Source organism: Megascapheus bottae, chromosome 17 (assembly GCF_031878675.1).
Source record: "Megascapheus bottae isolate mThoBot1 chromosome 17, mThoBot2.hap1, whole genome shotgun sequence".
NCBI classification, from domain to species: domain Eukaryota; kingdom Metazoa; phylum Chordata; class Mammalia; order Rodentia; family Geomyidae; genus Megascapheus; species Megascapheus bottae.
In genome coordinates, this window is record NC_143525.1 from 23,519,265 (window position 1) to 23,540,495 (window position 21,231).

The window sequence follows — 21,231 nt, forward strand, 5'->3', positions numbered from 1 at the left end:
GGCAGGGCAGGAGCTGGGCACAGCCACAGGACCCTGGGACACCAGGACACCTGTCTTGGGGTGGTGGCAGAGGAGGAGGCTTTGCCTCTGGGGATGTCTAGCATTTTATGCACAGGAACTGCTGGCAGGGAAGAGGTGGCTGGCCTCTCTGTACCTCAGCCATGCCTGCTTTAGAGCCTCAAGTCCGTTGTTCCTCTCTCTCTCTCTCTTTCTCTCTCTCTCTCTCTCCATCGCCCCCCCCCATCTCTAGTCCAGTTGTGACTTTCTGCAGAGCAGTGGGTTCCACATATTGACAAGCACAACCTTTCTTGGCTTTCTCCTCCTCCTCCTCCTCCTCCTCCTCCTCCTTCTCCTCCTCCTCCTCCTCCTCCTCTTCTTCCTCCTCGTCCATGCAGGCTTTGCTGGTCCTGGAATCTGGAAAAATAAACTTGGGAGGTGAACGGCTGACTTGGTTTCTTGGTGTTCTTTCATTTTTCTGTTGCTGTTTTCTGGTAGGCATGGTGAGAAGCGCTGAGGAGGATTTTGGTGTCCTTTTCTTTCTTTCTTTTCTTTTTCTGTCGTCAAACGAAGGATGAGAATCCTGCAATGGGTGCCCTAGAGCCAGGGGCCAGGCTGCTGGGGGGCCGGTAGAGTGTGCTCTGCTGACTCGGAGGGTTTGGAGGGTTTTGGGGCGTAGGAGTCCGGCTAGCCTTCGGCCGGAAGAGGCTGCCCTGCTGGGCGCTGGTGCTGTTAGCAATGGTGACGTGGTCAGTCTCCCCAGGGTCGCTCTCCGTGTAGCTGTATGCCTGGGCCCTTGAGATGCCTTTCTGTTGGCGCCGCCAGGAGTTGTAATAGGTTGGGTCACTGATGTAGTGGTTGACAAAGGAGTGGGCCTTCTGGGGGTTCGGGTCCACCTCGTACTCACTGTCACTTCCCTGGGAGGGCAGAGAAAGCGTCAGTGGGCATGTATGGACAAGTGCGTGTACCAAGGCTGGGAGGCACAGAGAGCCAGGGCTCCGAGCTCTGACCGCAAGTGGTCACTGTCAGGAGGACATACGGCCTTTAGTGCCTACTCTGGCTCTTCATAGTGCAGCCGGGGACTGGTGGCTCACGCCTGCAATCCTAGCTACTCAGGAGGCCGAGGATCGTGGTTTGAAGTCAGTCCAAGGCCAGGAAAGCCTGTGAGACTCCCTTAACTCCAATCAACTACCCACAAAGCTGGAAGTGGAGTTGTGGCTCAAGTGGTAGAATGCCAAGCTTAAAGTGAAAAAGCCCAGGGACAGCCCCCAGCCTGAGTTCAAGCCCTAGAACTGGCACAATATAAAATAAAAGTAAGCAAGGAAAAACAAATGCCCACAATAGCTCTGAATTTTTATGCCATGATGACTTTGAAGTTTTCTTCTTAAAATACAAAATATTAATTCTACTTTTTCTTTTTTTCTTTTTTTTTTTTTTTTTTGGCCAGTCCTGGGCTTGAGCTCAGGGCCTGAGCACTGTCCTTGGACTTTCTCAAGGCTAGGGCTCTACCACTTGAGCCTCAGCACCACTTCTGGCTTTTTTCTATGTATGTGGTACCGAGGAATTGAACCTGGGTCGTCGTGCATGCTAGGCAAGCACTCTACCACTAGGCTGAACTCCCGGCTCCCTACTTTTTCTTTTTCTTTTTCTTTTTTTTTTGTCAATTGCGGGGCTTGAATTCAGGACCTGGGCACTGTTCCCCGAGCTCTTTTGATCAAGGCTAATGCTCTACCACTCTGAGCCACAGGGCCACTTCTAGTTTTCTGGTGGTTAAGTACAGTTAAGGGTCTAATGGATTTTCCTACCCAGGCTGGCTTTGAGCCACGATCCTCAAATCTCAGCCTCCTTCGTAGCTAGGCGTGAGCCACCAGCTCATCCGGCTGATATTAAAGTATCCTTAAACATTCTATGATACTCTGATATTGGAGGCAAGTGTCAATCTGGGTTCAAGGCAGAGTCTGAATTATGGAGCAGCCTCCCTGCCCCAACTCCCAGTATTCTTTTGAGAACCAATAAGTAAGAGAACAGATGGAACTCTGTGGAAGAGAACAACAGACAAGAGAACAGCTCAGAGAACCTCATGGGAGTGTTCTCACCAGGCCCACCAGTGCTGGTGGCCACATCAGTTACTACCTTACACCAACATAAGCAAAACATAACACGAGTGGGTGGGATGGGAGCAAGACTCAGAAAGCCCAGCCTAAGGAGCTCTGGGTGACCCCAAGTTATGCTGCTTTAAAGGTGAAGAAACTGGAGTAGAGACCTGGGCCACAGGAAATGGCACAGCTTGCCCTCAGGACCTCTAAGTCCACTGTGACACCAGACCCTCGGGTGGCTGCAGGGCATGGGTGACACACTACCCGAAGGTGCTCTGCAGGATGGGCGTGGGCTACTGTAATTGGCTTTCACACCTCCCTCCCAGCTACAGCTACTAACTCCATGTGGGTACTGCTGTTGTGTGGGGGCTGACACCACCTGGGTCCTGGTACTGCATGCATCTGGCACTGTGTGATTATTGATACTGGGTGAGTGCTCGTGGTAGGTGACTACTGACATTGTGTGAGTGCTAATGCCCGTGGAGTACTGATGCTGGGAGAGTGCTGATGCTAGGTGAATGGTGATGCTGAGTAAGTGCTGACATTGTGTGAGTGCTGGTGCTGGGTGAGTGTTGATGTTGTGTGGGCACTGATATTGGGTGAGCACCAGTGCTGGGTGATACTGAGTGAGTGCTGGCCTTGTGTGAGTCCTGAGGCCTGATAAGAGCTGATATGGGGTAAGTGTTGACATTGTGTGAGTGCTGATGCTGGCTGGGTACTCAAGCTGCGTGAATGCTAATGAGAACCCAAGTACAGAAAAGGTGCGTTCTTTGCTTAAGACACTGGCTTTACCCAGATCTGCTTGATTTCCTAAAGCCTTGCTTTCCAAACTCTGCTTGCTCTTCACTCCTGTACTGGTCTATGAGTAGTCATTAGACCACCCCCCCCCCCCGCCATCTCCCACTGGAGATGAAGTACTCATCAGTCTATCTGCTGATTTATATTCTCTGGTCCCTCCCTGCTCTCTCCAGCCTCAGTTGGGGAGCAGACAACTCCCCTGGAAAGGCAGAGCCCACTTGGCCACCCTCTCTAGTACCCAAGGCAGTAAGTACAGTGCGAGCCCCTTTCTTTGTAGCCAGCCCAGCTGCGCAGACTTGCTGGGTCCAGGCTGGCACAAGGGTGTCCTGAGCCTAGAGATGGGGGTGGGGGTGCCCTGCTTCAGAGAGGAGCAGGGAAGTGTGAGGTGGGCTGCTGGACTGGAGATCTCTCTATCTGCATAGCAGCTAGAAGAGGCATAGATATCTCCAGGTTCTAGAATTTCAGCTACTCCAGGCCCCGGCATGGAGGAAGGGTTTCTAGATCACCCCCACCGTGAAAGAGTCCTCACGGTGAGAGATGGCCACTGGCCTTTGCCAGTGGGTAAGCTGAACCCATTCTTCTTTATACTTAGACTCAGCCTCCTGCTCTGTGCAATGGGTTGGTTGGTAGATCTCTGCCTGGGGCCATGAGGTACACCAGCACAGAAGAGAACACAGTGAAAGGTATTATAAGGGGGTAAGTGGGGGAATAGCACTGGAGCCAGAGGCCTCTGTACTCTCCTGAGGGATTAGAAGGGCACAGAAGACTGACTGAGCAGCCAGGCCTCTGGAACACTGAAGCCCGACTGGTTTGGGGACAGAATGGCGCTCCTCTGGGCCAGATCCCAAACTCATTCATCCGAATCGCTTCTCCCCACAGGGCGCTCCGTGGCCGGTGCTGCAGTCCTGACTGGAAGGCAGAAGCTGAAGTCTGGTCTTCCCCCTCCCCTAGCCCTCTAAGTCAGAGTGTGTGCGGGAGGGGCAGGGTGCTGCCTCAGCTAGCGGCTGTTCCAGCCTCCATTCCCTGAACATCTGTTTCTTTTCGAGGTGGGGGTAGGGTGAGAAAGAGAAGAAGGGGGAAGCAGGGGCTCCTATTGCAGCCTCCCCCCCCCCGCCCCCGCCCGCCTCCTATAATTGAATGCAGCTTCCCAGGAGCGGGCATAGCACAAAGGGGGCTTTCAGAGGCTGTCCTGCCAAGCCACCAGGCGACCGTTTCAGTCCCCCCCACCCCCAACTCTTAACAGCTCCTCAAAGGCACTCAGTCAGCAATTATGGGAGGTGGAGCGAGGACTCCTGGTCTGGTGAGGGTGTGGGGAGGGGGGTCAGTGCAAAGGAGGACTCTGGAGACAAGAGGGGAACAAAAAGGGGAGACCAAAGCTGTTCATCTGAAGCAGATGCAGCAGCAAGGGGCGGGAGGCTTGGGGATGGGGTAGAGCTGGGGGGGGGGCAGGCATGGGGGGTGGGGTGGGGGCTGTCTTTATTTGTTGAATTTGAATTTCAGAAGGCTCAGAGAAAGATAATGCCCCAGAATACAAGGGCACCACCTGGGGTGGTTTTCCTCTCATCTGTGGTCCTCATCCAGTCACGTGGTTCATGGCTTTAGCCCTACCCCTTGGGCCCTAACCTGAGCCTGCACCACAGACTCTGGGGGTTAGAGTTGGGTGTAGTGACAGCTAAGTGTCTCCTGGGTATCTTTGGCAGGGCTCTGGGCTCTAGATACTGAAACTGCTGTCAGTTCAAAGCCAGTTCAAAGATGGCTCACGCCTGTAATCTTACTCAGGAGGCTGTGATCTGGAGGATCACCATTTGAGGCAGTTAGGGCAGAAAAGTTCACTAGACTATCTCTAAGGAACTAGCAAAAAGCAAGGCTGGAAACATGGCTCAAGTGGTAGAGCACCAGCTGAGCCAGCAGCAAGCTGAGCCAGTGTTAGTTCAAACACTAGTACTACAAAAAAAAAGTACATAAGAATTTATGCACAAAAGAAAAGAAAAAACACATAGGATGCGATTTGACCTGAAAGTTTTCATTTCATCTTACATTTTTAAATTCAGGCTTAGTTCCATTAAAACAGAGTTGGAGAAGCCAAGGACCGGATGCCGGATGTAGGATTAGAAAGTACAGTCCACAGCTTGACATTTTTTTTCCTCACTGAGATTTGTGTGCTAAAGATGCATAGTTTTCTATTAAACTTGGGCTGTTATTTTGAAAATGGAGCTGGCATGCAGCCATGCTACAATTTTAGAAGTAACATCAAACAAGCTACAGGCTCTGTAAATCTCATCTTGGGGTGTGGCTTCCCTTTGCCCAGATTCCCCTTTTCCTGCTCTCCTAGGAGCTGGTTCTGGACTCCCTCTCCCTGCACCCATCCCCCTTCTTCTTCCCCTCAGTCTTACTGTGGCCTCACTCCCATCATGTCAATGTGCTTGTTTATAAGCCACACTGACTGTTTATGGCTGTGTCACAGGAAGGCGCTGGGTAGATTTCCGTCAGGGGTGGAGAGTGAGCTTTGGGTGGTCTGGCTTAGAGTAGAAACCAGGCAGTGTATGTGAATGTATGTTCAGAAACCTGGGGAAGCCGGGTGGGGTGAGGGGCGGGGCTCTAAAAGACACAGGGCCATTCTCCAGAGTCTGTCATCAGCTATGACCACACTATGACTATTCCTCATGTCACTGCACCCATGTGCCACACTCAGCATTCACTTGTGAGGACAGTGCTCCAGAGGGTGTTTATTCATGCGTGCAAAGGGGTTGGGGGGGGCAGCATGGGAGGTGTGGCTGCCCCCTCCAGCCCATCCCCAGGGGGCTCCTGGGAAGCAGGGCTGTGTCTATCACCTCCAGGAGGTGAGCATGGAGGCTGAGGTGTGGCTCAGTGGCAGAGGTGGCCTGACATGTGTGAGGCTCTGGAGTCCATGGTCACACCACAAAAGAGGAAGGGAGAGAGGTGGGAGAGAGGAGCAGGGAGGGAGGAAAGGAGGGAAGGAGGAAAGACTAAGAAAGGGAGAAGAAGGAAGGAAGGAAGGAAGGAAGGAAGGAAGGAAGGAAGGAAGGAAGGAAGGAAGAGAAGGAAGAAAAAGAGTGGGAGGAAGAAAGAATGGAAGGGTGGGAAGAGGGAAGGAGGATGGCAGGAAAGAAGGAAGGAAGGGAGGAAAGAAGGAGGGAAGGAGGGAAGGAGGGAAGGAAGGAAGGAAGGAAGGAAGGAAAGAAGGAAGGAAGGAAGGAAGGATTTCAGTGAAAGAACCCAGGCTGATGTAAACCATTCTTTTTTTTTTTTTTTGCCAGTCCTGGGGCTTGAACTCAGGGCCTGAGCGCTGTCCTTGGGCTTTCTCAAGGCTAGAGCTCTACCATTTGAGACACAGCACCGCTTCTGGCTTTTTCTGTGCATGTGGTACGGAGGAATTGAGCCAGGTCTTTATACATGCTAGCAAGCACTCTACCACTAGGCCAAATTCCTGGCCCTGTAGACCATTCTTGTAAGTTCCCCAAATCTATGTGTCTACACAGTTCCATATTTACAAAAAGATGCCATAATCTAAATCACATAGATTCAGAGTTTTTTGTGTCCCTGTCCCCAGCTAAGCTGGGCTCGGTCCCTGCCAGCTGGGAGCTGGGAGTTAGGTGGGGTTGTTGGCTGTGCCAAACTCATTGGTAACCCTGGAGCTAAAGGAAACAGCCGTGGGCCCACCACCGGATGCCAGGCTTCCTGGTCTTCCTACCCACACACAGCCTCACTCCCTCTGGCACCTCTTCTTCCTTGTTCTCTCCCATTACCTGGCACAAAGGTCCTGGGCTTAGGATCCAGTGGCCTTTGGTGACCTCTTCTTACACAACTACCGGACATGGACCAGTCAGAGGGGGCTAGGGTGGGAGACTGAACCTGTTCAGTGTTACTGGAATATTCTCAGATCCTCCCACATGGCCTGGGACAGTGTCCCTATCTGACCCACCTAATGGCAATTCTGAAGGTCCATCTGCTGGGGTTTGGAACCCTCAACATACAAGCCCATGTTTATGGAATGGCTGTGCTTGGCTGGGTTCTTCTGCACCCATTATCCGTTTATCCTCCTCCCCCCACAAACGTGCCCTGGCTGTTCTACACATGGACAAACTGAGTTTGGGAGTAGTTACTCAGCGCACCCATACATCCCACCCAGCTCAGAAGCAGAAGAGTCAGAAGACAAACTTGGATCCCAAACCCAAAGCCAAACATCTGGCTGGTCTCCGTTCCATCCTCAGGGGGCTGGTACCAGGCCTGTGGGGCAGGGCTCCATTAAGTCTAGGAACCATGCACTGAGGGGTGTGTATGTGTGTGTGTCTCATGTGCTGAGGTCTCTGTCATTAGCAAACTCTGAGCTGGACTGGAAGGGAGTGGCAGTTGGCCCATAAGTGACTTCTGGATAGTTGGTTGGACTCAGTTTTATTTTATTATTATTGCTACTACTACTACTACTACTACTAATTATTATTTACCAGTCATGGGGCTTGACTGTAGGACTGTGCTTCTGGATAGTTGGTTGGACTCATTTAGTTTTATTATTAGTATTAAGAATAATTATTATTTACCAATCATGGGACTTGACTGTAGCAATGTACTTGAGCTTGCCTAAGGCCTAGTGCTCTACCACTTGAGCCACAGTACCAGTTGCACCTTTTTCTGTATATATGGTACCAAGGAATTGAACCCAGGGCTTCATGCATGTTACACAAGCCCTCTACCACTAGGCCACACTCTTGGCCTTGGACCTGCTTAGTTTTTATGGCTCTAGTAAAGAACAAAAGAGGGAAGGGAAAAAAAAGAAAAGGAAAGGAGGAAGGATAAAAGGGAGGGGAAAGAGGGAAAGAAGGAAGGAAGGAAGGGCAAGGAAAGGAAAGAGAAGGAAGAAAAAAGGGAAAGGAGGGAAGGAAGAGAGAAAGGAAGGAATGAAGGAGGAAAGAAGGAAAGGGTGAAGAAAGGAGCATATGAAAGGAAAGGTGGAAAAAAAGAAGAAAGGGAAAGAGAAAGGAAGGAAAAGGGAAGGTAAAGGAAGTTAAGAAAAGAAGAAAAGCACAAAGGAAGGAAGGGAGGGAGGAAGGAAGGAAGAGAAGAAGGGAGAGAGGGGATAAAGGAAAGGAGGAAAAAGTAAGGAAGGGAAAAGGATGGGAAATGAAGGAAAACATGGGAGGGAAAGGAGGAAAGGAAGATGGAAAGAAGGAAGGAGGAAAGAGTGAAGGAAGAAAGAAAAGAAGGAAGGAAGGGAGGGAGGAAAGAAGGAAAGAAAAGGGAAGGGAAAGGAGGGAAGAAGGCAAGAAGACAACAGGTCTTATGTTGGGCCAGCACTCGGGTCCCGGGTGGTCTGTCTCTTGGCCTCTGGGGAGGGCGCTCTAGTCCTTGGGCCTCTCACCTGGGAGTCAGAGATCTCCGAGGGCTTCTCGGTGAGGCTGCTGCTCTCTGCCGGGATGAGGTCATTGTACTTGGTGACGTCCTCATCTGAGTAGTGGAGGCTGCCAGGGCTGGGCCTGGGAGGGGACCTGGAGAGAGTTGGGGAGCAGTGGGGGATCAGGCTGGCTTGGAGGAGCATAGACTACCCGCTCCCTATCCTAGGGCCTCCTCCCTCCTGTGACCACACTCCACAGGTATGGGCCTTGGACAGAGGGGCCTGGAGGAGGATGATAAGGATGGGGTGTCATGCTAATGCCATCTTGGCACCCTGTAGCCCAAACAGTGGTGTGTGCACACATGTGCATATGCATGCATGTGGGCATTATTACTGGAGCCAGGCTCAAGCTCTTGGAGTCCAGGGTTGGTTTGGGGCCAAGCACCGGGGACAGGCATGGGCCTCGGTGTGGGTGAGGGAGGCAGGGAGGGGCAGGTGAGGTCATGGGTGAAATGCCCCCTTGTTCCATGCGGCAGGGCCCAGGAGCCGGCCTGGCGGGACTGTGGTGGCCATGCTGGGCCCAGCTGGTCTGGTCAGCACAGCCTCAAACAGCTCTTTCTCTGAATGGCTGGATCTGGCACTGGATAAGAGCCTGCACCCCCTCCCTTTGCCCCCTCCTATGAGCATGCATGGCTTCTTCCCTCCCAGAGACAGAGGAGCTTTGTGAGCGGCTGAGGATGCTCCACCCCGACCCTGCTGCTTCAAGAAGCTGGGAATGTCTCTAGGGACCAGGCTCATGTCCTTCTGTCCACAGTCCTCAATCTGTCTGGGGCTCCCGGGAGCGTACAACTCCCACATTCTATGTGGGGCAGGCAGGTAGGCCCCAGCAGTGGGCCCTGCCTGTGACAATGAGCAGCCTGGTGGGAAAAAGAACCCTAGGAGGATGTAGGGTCAGAAGAAACAGAAACTGGGCATGTAACCCTGCTTTTTCCTGCTGGCTGTTTTCAGAGGCTGCAAGATGGTGGCCAGAGAGGAGAAAGGTATCAGCAGAAATGGGGGAGCCCCTGGCACCTTTCACTGGTATGTCTGCCTGAGTGCCTCAGCTGGGCCCAGCTCATTTGTGGGGGGGGCATGGACTATCTGCAAGCTCTTCTTATCACTGGAGCACCCCCGCTCCTGGAAGTGGGGTTTGAACTCAGGGCCCTGTACTCTGCTTGCTTGACTTTTTTCTCTCATGGCCAGTGCTCTACCACTTGAGCCATATATCCACTACTGACTTTTTGTGCATTCATTGGAGATAAGAATCTCATGGACTTTCTTGTCTGGACTGACTTTGAACCATGATCTTTAGATGGCAGCCTCCTGAATAGCAAGGATTGACAGGTGAGACCACCAGAGCTGGGCAGAACAGCTTAAGGCTGACATGTTACTTTTTTTTAAATTGGTAGTAGGACTTGAATTCTGGGCCCGGGCACTGTCCCTGAGCTCTTCAGCTCAAGGTTAGCACTTTATTCCTTAAGCCACAGCGCCACGTCCGGCTTCTGGTGGGTAATTGGAAATAAGAGTATTCGCGGACTTTGGTGCCCGGGCTGGCTTTGAACTGTGATCCTCAGCTCTCAGCTTCCTGAGTAGCTAGGATTATAGGCGTGAGCCACCAATGCCTATGGCTATGGGAACCCCTTTTTTTTTTTGCCAGTCCTGGGCTTGAGCTCAGTGCCTGAGCACTGTCCTTGGACTTTCTCAAGGCTAGAGTTCTACCACTTGAATCTCAGCACCACTTCCAGCTTTTTTCTATGCATGTGGTACCAAGGAATTGAACCCGGGTCTTCGTGCATGCTAGGCAAGCACTCTACCACTAGGCCAAACTCCCGGCCCCTATGGGAACCTTTTGTATCCAATTTCCTTGAGAATTTCTAGTGTGCCTGGGCTGTGGCTCAACTTCTCTGGCAGGAATCCTATAAAGGCCCCCAGCGCACTGCCTGGGTCTTGCTGTCATGTTCTCAGCCCTAGACTTTGGGAAGGCCAGGTGGGCCGGGCCCACTCTGTGACCCTCCCCAGCCAGAGTCCTCCCCAGCCAGCTCTCACTGCTGGGCCTGGACACTCCCGCTGCCCTCCTGAAGGCCACTACCTTGTGTACAGGCCATTCTTTCTGCAGAAGGAGTTCTTGACAGACAGCCTCCGGTTGTTGAGCTCCAGGGCAGGAAAACTGCTTTCATCCAAGCTCAGCATCTCCCCATGGCCCAGGGCTCCTGATTTGACATTGCCTCCTGGTGGGGAGGGGGAGGAGGGGATTTAATACCTTTAGGACCACGTGACTTCTTCTCCCACACCTCACTGGGCTCCGCCCCTCTCCCTTTTATTAGAGATCCAAACAAGAGTCAGAGATCAGGCTGAAACACCAAGTTGCCCACCTGAGTAGCCTCATTTGTTTGCCAGAGACTAGGAAAGCTCAGTCTACCACCAGCCGGCTTTGTGATGGTTTACTCACCCGAGTCTGTCTTCTTGGCATACTTCTTGCTTTGGCCTCGGATGATGAGCACAAAGACCAGAAGCAGGATGAAGATGAGGCCCACCAGGGCAATGACCACCAGGAACCACCACTCTTCATAGAAAGGGTTGGCTTTCTGGGCTGGATCATGGGTGTGGATGTCAGGTGTGGCATGCTTCAGGCTTCCCTCCAACCTTCCCACCCCAACTGATGGATGTGTCTTTATGGGTAGGCTCAGAGGTCTGTGACCTCTGAAAGAGGTGGAGCCATGACAGATTTATTCCTTTTTCTTTTGGCGGTTGTGGGACTTGAACTCTGGGCCTGGGTGCTATCTCTGAGCTCTTCAGCTCAAGGCTACCACTCTACCCTTTGAGCCACAGCATCACTTCCGGTTTTCTGGTGATGAATTGGAGAGAAGTATCTCATGGACTTTTTTTTTTTATCCTCATGGACTTTTTAGTGCCCAAGCTGGCTTTGAATTGTGATTCTCAGATCGCAGCCTCTTGGTTAGCTAGGATTACAGGCCTGAGCCACTGTACTTGGTTCCCTGACAGGTTTTGAAGGATAGTTTTGATTGTTGGCAAAAGACTTCCTGGGCCTGTCTTGACAGGTTCTGAAGTTGCTGTGACATATTAGGAAAGCATGCTGGGGTTGATTTGTGATGTCTGCCAGGGACATGGGAGGATAGTTGGTATGCTAGCAACTTTTTCTCTTTTTTGCCTCTTGCCTCAGGACAAAGCTTTGCTAGATCCAAATGTGCACGGGGAAAGGTTTTTTTCTGGCTTGCTGGGCCCCTGGAAGAACTTCCCAGAGTTCAGTTATGGACTGGTTAGAGGAAGCTGGAGGATGGGGAAGAGTGGACACAGGTAGGTGTTTAGAATGCCTCTTCCACTTAGAACTTCCTTTTCTTGCAAAATTCCTGAGACAAGGCCTCCTGTGCCCAGCAACTACTAATCTGCAATGCTGTCAGTGCATTTCTCTTCCCTGATTTGGCTCTGTGGGTCTAGGCAAAGGGCTAGGTTCCTGGGGCTCCTCCAGTGACCAGAAATAAATTCTGATTTGCATTTTTGCCTTGGAGGAAGGTGCTCAGCTTTCAGAGTGGTCAGTCATGAGACCTGGAGTCCCAGGTTTGAATGTGGGCTTCCTTGCTGGATAGAAAGCACGAGGGGAGGCATAGGAAATGGCACAGTGATGAGTCTGGCTCACTGGGCACTGTTTAGGCAAGTCTAAGGGGCAGCCCACCTTAGTTGCTGAGCCACAGGGGGCAAGTTCCACAGTAACACAGTTAATGACCTGGCACCCTTAAATATCTTTGGTCATGAGCTCATGAGAGCTCTCATCTTGAGTCTATGGCTTATGCCCCTACAGGGCTTCTGGAATCTTGGAAAGGGGAGTCCAAAGTTCTACCTCCCCTAGCCACCCCTGGGGATGAAAACAGACATGGGCTCCCGGCCCTGAGTTCAGAACTTGGGGAACAAAGTGGCAGGGTATTTTTGGCAGTCACTGCAACATGTCTGGTGCCCTGGTATCTCTCCTCTGCCCCCACTCCCCAGCATGCCATCAGACTCTTCTGTGGGGTTCCCCCAACTCCTGACCCCATAGGCCTAGTACCTGGCACAGACTGGGAGGGACTGCTTGGGGTGCCGAAGCCATAGTCGTTGACGGCGATGACCCGGAAGTCGTAGCTCACGCCAGGTTTCAGGATGTCCATGCTAAAGGTGTAAGAGCTCACCTCCTTGGGGATGTCCTTGATCAAAATGTCCCAGAGTCCCTCATCTGTAAGAGCAGAGGAGAGGGGGGCAGTTTGATTCTGACTGTGTTCCAGTCTGGCTTCCCAGCTGAATACTATGGCCCACTGGGGACTGAACTCAGAACCACCACTTGCTAGGCCCTAGCCTAGAGGGAAGATTTCTGTTGCTGTTGTTTTGCTTTTATTATTTTTTATCAGTCATAGGTCTGGGTGGTGTTCCTGAGTTTTTTTTTTGTTTTATTTTGGTTGGTCATGGGGCTTGAACTCGGCCTGGGCACTGTCCCTGAGCTCTTCAGCTCAAGGCTACTGCTCTACCCTTGGGCCTGGGCATTGTCCCTGAGTTCTTTCGCTCAAGGCTACCACCCTACCTTGAGTTAAGCCTCACTTCCCATTTTCTAGAGGTTCATTGGAGATAAGAGTCTCAGGTCCTTTTGTGCCTGGGCTGGCTTGGAACCTTGATCCTCAGATCTCAGCCTTCTGAGTAGCTAGGATTAGATTACAGGTGTGAGCCACTGGTGCTCTGCTCAGAGAAGAATTTTTTTTTTTTAGGTCCTGGGGCCTGAACTCAGAACTTGGGCTCTGTCCCTGAGCTTCTCTGTGTTCAAAGCTAGTACTCTACCACTTGAGCCACAGTGCCACTTCTGGTTTTTTCTGAGTAGTCTATTAGCGATGAGTCTTACAGACTTCCCTGCCCTGGCTGACTTTGGAACCACGACCCTCACATCTCATCTTCATGAGCAGCTAGGGTTACAGGCATGAGCCAATGGTACTGGGATCAGAGGGAAGATTTTTGTTATCATGTATTAGTAGTACAAGGGGTTTTCATCGTCACATCTCCATGCATGCACATAAAATACTCCTAATCAAACTCACACCCCCATTACTCTCCCTTATTCCCTCTGCCTTCCTTCTGAAGACAAGTCCAAGGGCTCATTGTTCATCTTCCATGTTCACCCTTGCTTACCCTTTCCCTTACTCCTTTCGCTGAGACCCTGCCTCCCAAGAGAGCCTGTTTTACTTTCCTGTCAATTTTTAGGGTATGTTAATTGTACAAAGGGGTTTTATAATGGTATTTCACACATGCACAGATTGTGTTGTAGTCTGATTAGACCCTTTTAAAAATCCCAGGAGGGGCAATTTTTTAAAAGACACCTTTTGGAGTGCCTCATTCTTTTCTAGTAAAGCATCTTTATCACATTAAAATGTATGTGCTATGAAGAAAATACTGTAACAACCAACTCAATAGAGGTTGGACACATCCAGTTGGAAAATATAAAACTTGAATTGCTCCAAACCAAGGTTTTAGAGGCTCTTGACACAACAGAAGAAAATCTTGTACTATGTATCTATTTCATACACAAAATTATTTTTTTTAAATGTTGCGCAAAATTATGGCCAGATTGTGCATATAAGGTGTCTGTGAAACGTAAATGAAATTCATGACTAGACTCTGATGTCATCCCCAAGACAGCTCATTATGTAGATGCAAATATGCCCAAATCAGAAACATTCAAAATCCAAAACACTTCCTGTTCCAAACACTCAGATGAGGGACAAGCAATCCATTCATCCACCCAGAGAAAGAGACTCAACATTTTAGCCCTTGGGTGGGCTGAATTCTAAATTTTCTCTTTTCTGGGTTATTAAAAAAATAGTTGGAACTGGGGGCTGGTGGCTCACAATTGTAATCCTGGCTGCTTAGGATAGCTTTGAACTGCAATCCTTAGATCTCAGTTTCTGGAGCAGCTAGGATTATAGGCACAAGCCACCAGCATCTGGCTGAGATTCAAGTTTTTGATTCCCACATACCAAGAGTACAGGTGAGTACCACCACATGTGGCTTATTTGCTCATTTTTTGCTTGGGCAAGCCTTGAATCACAATTGCCCCTGATCTCTCTCTTGGGTTTACAGGCATGAACCACCATGCCTGGCCTCTAGCATTGTTTCTGAATTGTGAAAGTGTGCAGGTGGATCTGCTGATGGCTGCCACACCGTCCAGTGTAGACCTGGCCACATGAAGGTCACAGGGGCTCTGTCAATGTTCAAACTGGTCCTCACCAGTGGAACCTGAGCCTCTGCTTCTATTGTGGTATTTCTGAATGCTTATCCCGTTCCCAGTATCTCTTTGCTAGTTATCTTTCCTTTTCTGTCTCCCACTTTCTTCTTCCTCAGCTATGAAATCCTCAAGGGCAGAGATCATGCCTGGTTTGTCTCTGTATAACTTATCACCTAGCACAGACACATCTTCTAAGTGTGTGCTGAATAAAGATTTCCCTGGCCTTTTCCCAGCCTCCCTTCCATCCTTTCCCTCTTTACTTCTTCCTTCTCTCCCTGCCTTCCTCAATCCCTTCCTCCCATCCCTCCCTTTTTCCATCCTTTCCTTTCTGTTTACTTCTCTTTTTAAAATTTTTATTATTTGCAGTTACTCTTTTTTTTTTTGTGGCAGTCCTGGAGCTTGAACTCAGGGCCTAAGCACTGTCCTTGGGCTTTCTCAAGGATAAAGCTCTACCACTTGAGCCACAGCACCACTTCTGGCTTTTTCTATGTATATGGTACTGAGGAATCAAACCTGGGTCTTTGTGCATGCTAGGCATGAAGCATTCTACCACTAGGCCAAACTCTGGGCCCCATTTTTTTTTTTAAACCATTATGTGGCCAGTTTCACTGCTTGATGCCTTGCTGTGTAAGTATGGAGGCACAAATCCCCTTTCTGTGTGACTGAATTCTCCACCACTGTGAAGGAACTGCCACGATATTGACAATGGATGGCAAACTGACTGCTGGGCACTGACCCGGGGTCAGTACTCTGCTTGTGTGCTACTTCCAAGCCCACAGGAATGGAAGAAGGGAGGGACTATTGTTTCTATTTTACATTGAGAAAAATCAAGGCTTTCCAACGTCACACAAAGCTGGTATTTCTGACCACATTCATTCAAGTCTCGGCATTGAATTTCCTTAGGGTATCTAGGACAGAGCTAGGACCTAACCAGGGATCGGTGCCACCGATGGCTTGTGGAAGCTCCCACTTCCACTTTCTAAAGCTAAGGCCTCTTGCTTGCTTGTCACAAACCCTCACCCCCTGCTCGTTCTTTGTAGAACAGAGGCAAAGGGTGGGCTGGGGCAATGAGGCCAGAACAGAAGCTGTTGGAATGTCCCATGGCCTTGGCCTCTAGCCCTGGGAGTCAGCTGGTTTGATGTGCAGGGCCAGCTTCACAGGCCTATCAATCCTGAAGTGAGTCTTCATCCACTCTGCCTTGCCTCGTGGCTCTCCGGCTTCTAGAAAATGGGCGCTTTGCTGACTCTCTCTAGTATGAAGCCTCATACAGGGTAGTGTACAACAAAAGTTATTTCATCAAGAGGGAGCATCTGTTCCTGGGCAGTGATGGCTCATGCCTGTAATCCTAGCTACTCAGGAGACTGAGATCTGAGATCATGGTTCCATGCCAGCCCAAGTAGACAGTGAATGAGACTTTTCTCTCCAATTAACTGAGGCTCAAAATGGTAGAGTATTATTAGTCTTGAGCAAAAGAAGCTCAGGGACAGCCCAAGATTGGCAACAGCAACTGCAACAACAACAACAACAAAGCATTTGTCAGCATAGACCAGGACCCAAAAGAAGGGGCAGGGGGCATGGAGGAGGGAGAAGAAGCCCAGCCCAGAAGAATAGTTGGTGCTCTGCTGTTTTAGCACTCCTCGTTGCCTTCCTGTCCTTCCCAGTGTCTGGCCACAATTTGGTTCTGGCTCTGCTGGCTTGGTCCTTTTTCTGATCACACTTGTGTAGACTGAGTTATAGCTCCCAAATATGGAACAGCCAGAGCCCAGGCTGGGCTTTCCTGAGAGCCCTACTAGATCAAAAAGCTGGAATCTGAGCCAGCATCCCACAGCACCAGGTACCAGGCAGGAGGGCCAAGCTGAGTAGAAGAGACAGGCCCAACCTGTGGGAAACCAATGCCATGGTCTACTAGCCAACTCAGCAGCTGGCATTGGAGGCCCAGGGAAGGGCCATCTGGAGTGGGGATTGGGCTCATATGGCAGCAGCCCAAGATATGATGGTGGATTGGAGCTGCTACAAGTATTAACTATTTGCAAGTATGATTGTTAACCTAAGATGAAAGTCATGATGAGCCTGCAGTTTCCAGAACTAGTTTCTAGAACTATTAACTGTTTGCTATTGAGGTAATGAACATTCAGCCACGCTATGGTATGTGTGTGTGCGTGCGTGCGTGCGTGCGTGTTGGTGTGTGTGTGCATGCCAGTACTGGGGCTTGAACTCTGGGCCTTCTGCCTTTGCCTGGCTTTTTTTTTTTTACTCCAGGCTGGCACCCTACCATTTGGCCCATACCTCCACTTCTGGCTTTTTGCTGGTTAACTGGAGATAAGAATCTTATAGATTTGTCTGCCAGGCTTTTGAACAGAGATCCTCAGATCTCAGTCTCTCCTGGGTAGCTAGGATTACAGGCTTAAGCCACCAGGACCCCAGCATGGGCTGGTAACAATTTGTCACTGAGATGTTTCAGTACACCTTCTTGGAAGTCTCAGTTTCTGACATGCTCAGCTCCTCTTCCTCATGCTATGATTTATGATTGGGATTTGAGTAGCCAGGTCTTGTCTTTTCTTTCTTCACTTTAATCAGCTAGCTCAGAGATCCACAGGATACAAAGAAAGGCCTGTGGCTCCCGGTTGACTCCGGCACCTCTGATTAACATGGAATCTTAGCAACGGAGAGAGCTGGAGCTTCTCTGGGTAAGTGGAGCCCTAGCCCTGGGAGCAGGTGTCAGGACAATGGTGAAACACTAGTGGAGTGCTGGCCCCCTAGCATGGCTTATCAGTGCCTCATCACCTGATGGCTTTGGAAGGTCTTGTGATTTGATTTCAGGCTTGACAGGAGAGGCTGGTACAAATTACAGGAGCTACGAGGAGAGCCAGAGCTCAGAGAGTGCAGGAAACAGCAACGCCAGAGGCAGCTGGAGTCTCTTTAGTAATGTGAAGTAAGTGGGATGGCCACAGGCATGTGTACATACGTGTGCCCATGTGCGTGTGCATATACACCCATATACACCTTTGTCAGTTATGGGGCCTGAGACCTGAGGGACACCAGTTTGGACGCTGTCCCTGAGCTTGTTTAAAGCTCTCACCCTACCACTTTGAGCCACACCGCCAATTCCAGGTTTCTGGTGATTAATTAGAGAGATCAGTCTCCCGGATTTTTCTACCTGGGTTGGCTTTGAACCACAGTCCTCAGATCTCAGCCTCTTGAGTAGCTATGCTTACAGATGTGAGCTATCAGCTCCCTGTAAGTCTCACCAATAAATACTTAACAAACGTGAGCCAATCCCTTGCTCTGCCAACTTCTTAAATAATCTTCTACCCAAGCTAGTCTGCATCTGGTGCTATCAGCCATTTTGGGGGGAAAGGGGGTATCCCCTGGAACTCCCTAAGTGACAGTCCAGCTGAGAGAAAGCACCCCTGTCTCCCAGTCCCCCAGCTGGGCTGCCTTTTTAGGTGGAGGACTGACACAAGCCCAAGTGCAGGGGCAGGAAGGTGATGGGAAGTGAGTTGTGGAGTGTTAGCCCACAGGGAGGGTGAGGTAGGAGGCCGGGGCCACCCAGCCCCAGGGGACCCACCTGAAGGCCTGGCCTCTATGACATAGCGGGTGATGGGTCCCTTGCCTGGGTCTCCGCTGGCCCAGTGGATGGCGATGGCGGAACTGTACCTCACGATGATCGGCACTCCTGGTGGACCTGGGGCACCTGTGAAGCCACACACACAGTGGTCAGAGGCCAGCCTGGAATCCATAATGGCCACCCTGCCTGTTAGACTGGCAGCTCTGAGTGACAGGTCCAACTTTGGCCGAAGAGCCTCCAGCACCTCTGCAAGCACCTTGGGTCACTCCCATGCCCCAAATGCCAAAGTCCAGGGCAAGAGAGGGCCTAAAAGATGCTAGAAGAAAGGTCTTTGGGTTCAGCTCCAGCCAGAACTTATTATAGGGCTGGCTTCAATGTGTTTAGGGAGCCCCACTGAGCTCTCTCTATTTGCCTATCTGTAAGATGCCTCCAGAAGTAAGGCTCAAAGGCATGCACCATTGGGCAGAGGGAGACCCTGGGTAGAGGGTTGGTTTGAGGGGGGCTCAAGAGCCCCCCACCCCAACATCATGTCCTTCCTAGCAGGTGATGGTGATGTCTGTTTTACGTGTGTGTGTGTGTGTGTGTGTGTGTGTGTGTGTGTTTGTGCATGTGTGTGCATGTGTGTGTATGTGTGTGGCCAGTCCTGGGGCTTGCCATCAAGGTCTGGGTGCTGTTTCTGAGCTTTTGTGCTCAAAGCAGTGCTCCATTTTAGGCTTTTGGGAGGTTCACTGGTGAAAGAAGTCTCATAGCTTTTCCTGCCTGGGCTGGCTCTGAACTGGGATCCCTCAGGTCTCAGCCTCCTGAGTAGCTAGGTTGACAGACATGAAACACCAGCCTCCAGCCAGGAGGAGGTATTTTAGGGGAAGTTTGGGGAGGGTGGGCATTGTCTCAGAGAGGCAGGCAGAGTGTCCTGGACTTTTTGTTTGGGTGACTGAGGCTAGTGGTCACTAGAGGGTCAGGAAAGGAGAGGAGGAAGTGAAAAGCTGGGAGAAAGGAGGGAACAGAAGGTAAGCAATGCATACCCCACTTTGTAGCCAAGATTCAGCACGGCTATAGGTATCGGAGGGTAGGGAAGGCCTCCAAACTTGGGGCATTGAAGAGCTGAAGTAGCAGTTCTTCCTATCCCTACCTTCTCCTGGGCCAGTGGTGACGTTGGCTTCAATCTCGGGCCCATAGGTGAAGGTCTTGGCCCGGATTCGGAACCTGTAGGTCATGCTCTCAGCCAGGTCCTTTACCTTCAGCCAGAGTGGACTGTTTCCCTTCACATCCACTGTCACGATTTTGCTGACCCCTGGGGAGGAAGAAGTCCAGTGAGCAGGGGTTGCTGTGGCCGGTAGGAGCAGGAGGCTATGAGGGAGGGCATCTGTGGCTGGAACCTCCTGCCAGGCCCCCTGCACCTGGGTCTGGCTGAGGGCCATCCTGTGACACAGCCATGAGGCCCACGTTGTGTCATAACACACACTCCTGTGTTCTGCTTGCTTGTAGGCTAAAGCACTTGGAGAAGCGCTAGACTGCCCGTCCAACTCCTGATTAGCAGCCACAGGAGCCTTGACATTATTTTATTTCTTGTGCTGGTACTGGGGTGTGGACTCAGAACTAGGGGCTATCCTTAAGTCTTTTTTTTTTTCCAAGGCCAATGTACTATCACTTGAGCCACACCTTTATTGCTGGCTTTTTTGCTGGTTAACTGAACATAAGAGTCTCATAGTCTTTTCTGTCTGGGTTGGTTTTGAACCATGATCCTCAGATCTTTGCCTCCTGAGTAGTTAGGATTCTAGGTGTGAGCCACCAGTGCATCATTCAGATGATAGTAGCGGGGGGGGGGGGTCTGGCGGGATGAAATGGCCACCAGGTCCTGGGGTAGGAGCTCTGCCCTTGTTTCTTCACACAGCTGCACAAACCCTTCTACTGTTTTTTTGTTGGTGGTGTTTTTTTTTTTTTATTTTCCTTTTCTGTCGGACATGGTGCTTGAACTCTGGGCCTGGGTATGGTCCCTGAACTCTTCAGCTCAAGGCTAGTGTTTTGCCATTTGAGTCACAGCACCACTTCCAGTTTTTTGGTGGTTAATTGGAGATAAGAGTCTCACAAACTTTCATGCTGGGCTGGCTTTGAACCCATGATCCTCAGCTCTCAGCCTCCTGAGTAGCTAGGATTACAGGCATGAGCCACCAGCACCTGGCTAAATCCTTCTACTTGAGTCTTGGTTTTCTCTTCTAAGAGAGAAGACTTGAGATGTGTGGCCCAGATGCTGCCAGATTGCGATGCCAAGAGGCTAAGTGCTCTTATCTTTCAAGATAGGAGGTGCCTGGACAGGCAGGATGAGGCCACTAAAACCAGAGCTTGTCCTCCTGCGTCTGGTCCCTGTGTCCTCTATCCTGGCCCTGTTCCCAGGCCTTACACCTGACCAGCTTTCTTCCTGCGGCCCAGCTTTTCCTAGTTCTTTTTGTTCTTTTGTTCTTGCACTGGTCCTGGGGCTGGAACTTAGGGCTGCACTATCCCTGAGCATTTCTGCTCAAGGCTAGAGCTCTACCACTTGAGCCGCAGAGCCACTTACAGATTTTTTTTTTTTGGAGATAAGTGTTTCATGGATTTGCCTGCCTGGGCTGGCTTCAGACCATGCTCCTCAGAACTCACTCTCCTGAGTAACTAGGATTCCAGGCCTGAGCCACCAGTACCCGGCTCGTCCCAGTTCTTTAATATACAGCCCTACTCTGCCCAGTAGCTTCTGGCACCCAGGTAATGGCAAGGAAGATTGAGGATCATTGTCTCCTCCGCTGATCCAGAACTGATGGCCCAGGCTTCGCCCTTGTTCTTGTCAGGCTTGGTTGTTGGGAGGGGTTAAGAGTGAGGGCAAGGGGTCACTCCCTGCCCTCACGGGTACCACTGGGAGGCCAACCATACCTCAGGCCCTACTAACATCTAGTTGGTGACAATACCAGTGGTTCTGCTCACTTTGGTGTGAACTGGGCTGAGTTCACACCAGCCATGGATGGACAGTCAGAAAGAAAGCTGGCAAGTGTCTGGAGTTCACGGTTGTGGTCAGACTGGGTCTACCTGGAAGCCTGTGGATGTGGAGGGGCCTGGCTAGGAGCTGGAGGAAAGGGTCTGAAGATAGCAGGGGGAGGAG

The 21,231-nt window shown here is 50.9% G+C and overlaps 1 protein-coding gene and 1 long non-coding RNA gene across 5 annotated transcripts in view; one reads left to right on the forward strand and one right to left on the reverse strand.

Moving 5' to 3' along the window:
- Positions 1 to 360: 360 nt before the first annotated feature.
- Positions 361 to 21,231, reverse strand: part of Sdk2 (sidekick cell adhesion molecule 2) — a 98,068-nt gene continuing 77,197 nt past the window's right edge. For both annotated transcript variants that reach the window (XM_090350214.1, XM_090350213.1), the window contains 7 exons: positions 19,234 to 19,395; positions 18,105 to 18,230; positions 12,341 to 12,505; positions 10,730 to 10,870; positions 10,370 to 10,508; positions 8,269 to 8,395; positions 361 to 914 (listed from right to left, as the gene is read on the reverse strand). In XM_090350214.1, coding sequence (XP_090206340.1) covers positions 561 to 914; positions 8,269 to 8,395; positions 10,370 to 10,508; positions 10,730 to 10,870; positions 12,341 to 12,505; positions 18,105 to 18,230; positions 19,234 to 19,395 — 1,214 coding nt within the window. In that variant the 3' untranslated portion in view covers positions 361 to 560. The remainder of the gene's footprint in view (positions 915 to 8,268; positions 8,396 to 10,369; positions 10,509 to 10,729; positions 10,871 to 12,340; positions 12,506 to 18,104; positions 18,231 to 19,233; positions 19,396 to 21,231) is intronic.
- The window catches only part of LOC150051353 (uncharacterized), a 30,136-nt gene continuing 14,553 nt past the window's right edge, over positions 5,649 to 21,231 (forward strand). For 2 of the 3 annotated variants that reach the window (XR_016538319.1, XR_016538321.1), the window contains exons 1-3: positions 5,649 to 5,731; positions 9,250 to 9,321; positions 11,462 to 11,595. This is a non-coding gene — a long non-coding RNA (uncharacterized LOC150051353). Of the gene's footprint in view, positions 5,732 to 9,249; positions 9,322 to 10,604; positions 10,857 to 11,461; positions 11,596 to 21,231 lie in introns of all 3 variants that reach the window. The other variant, XR_016538320.1, reaches the window with a different exon arrangement.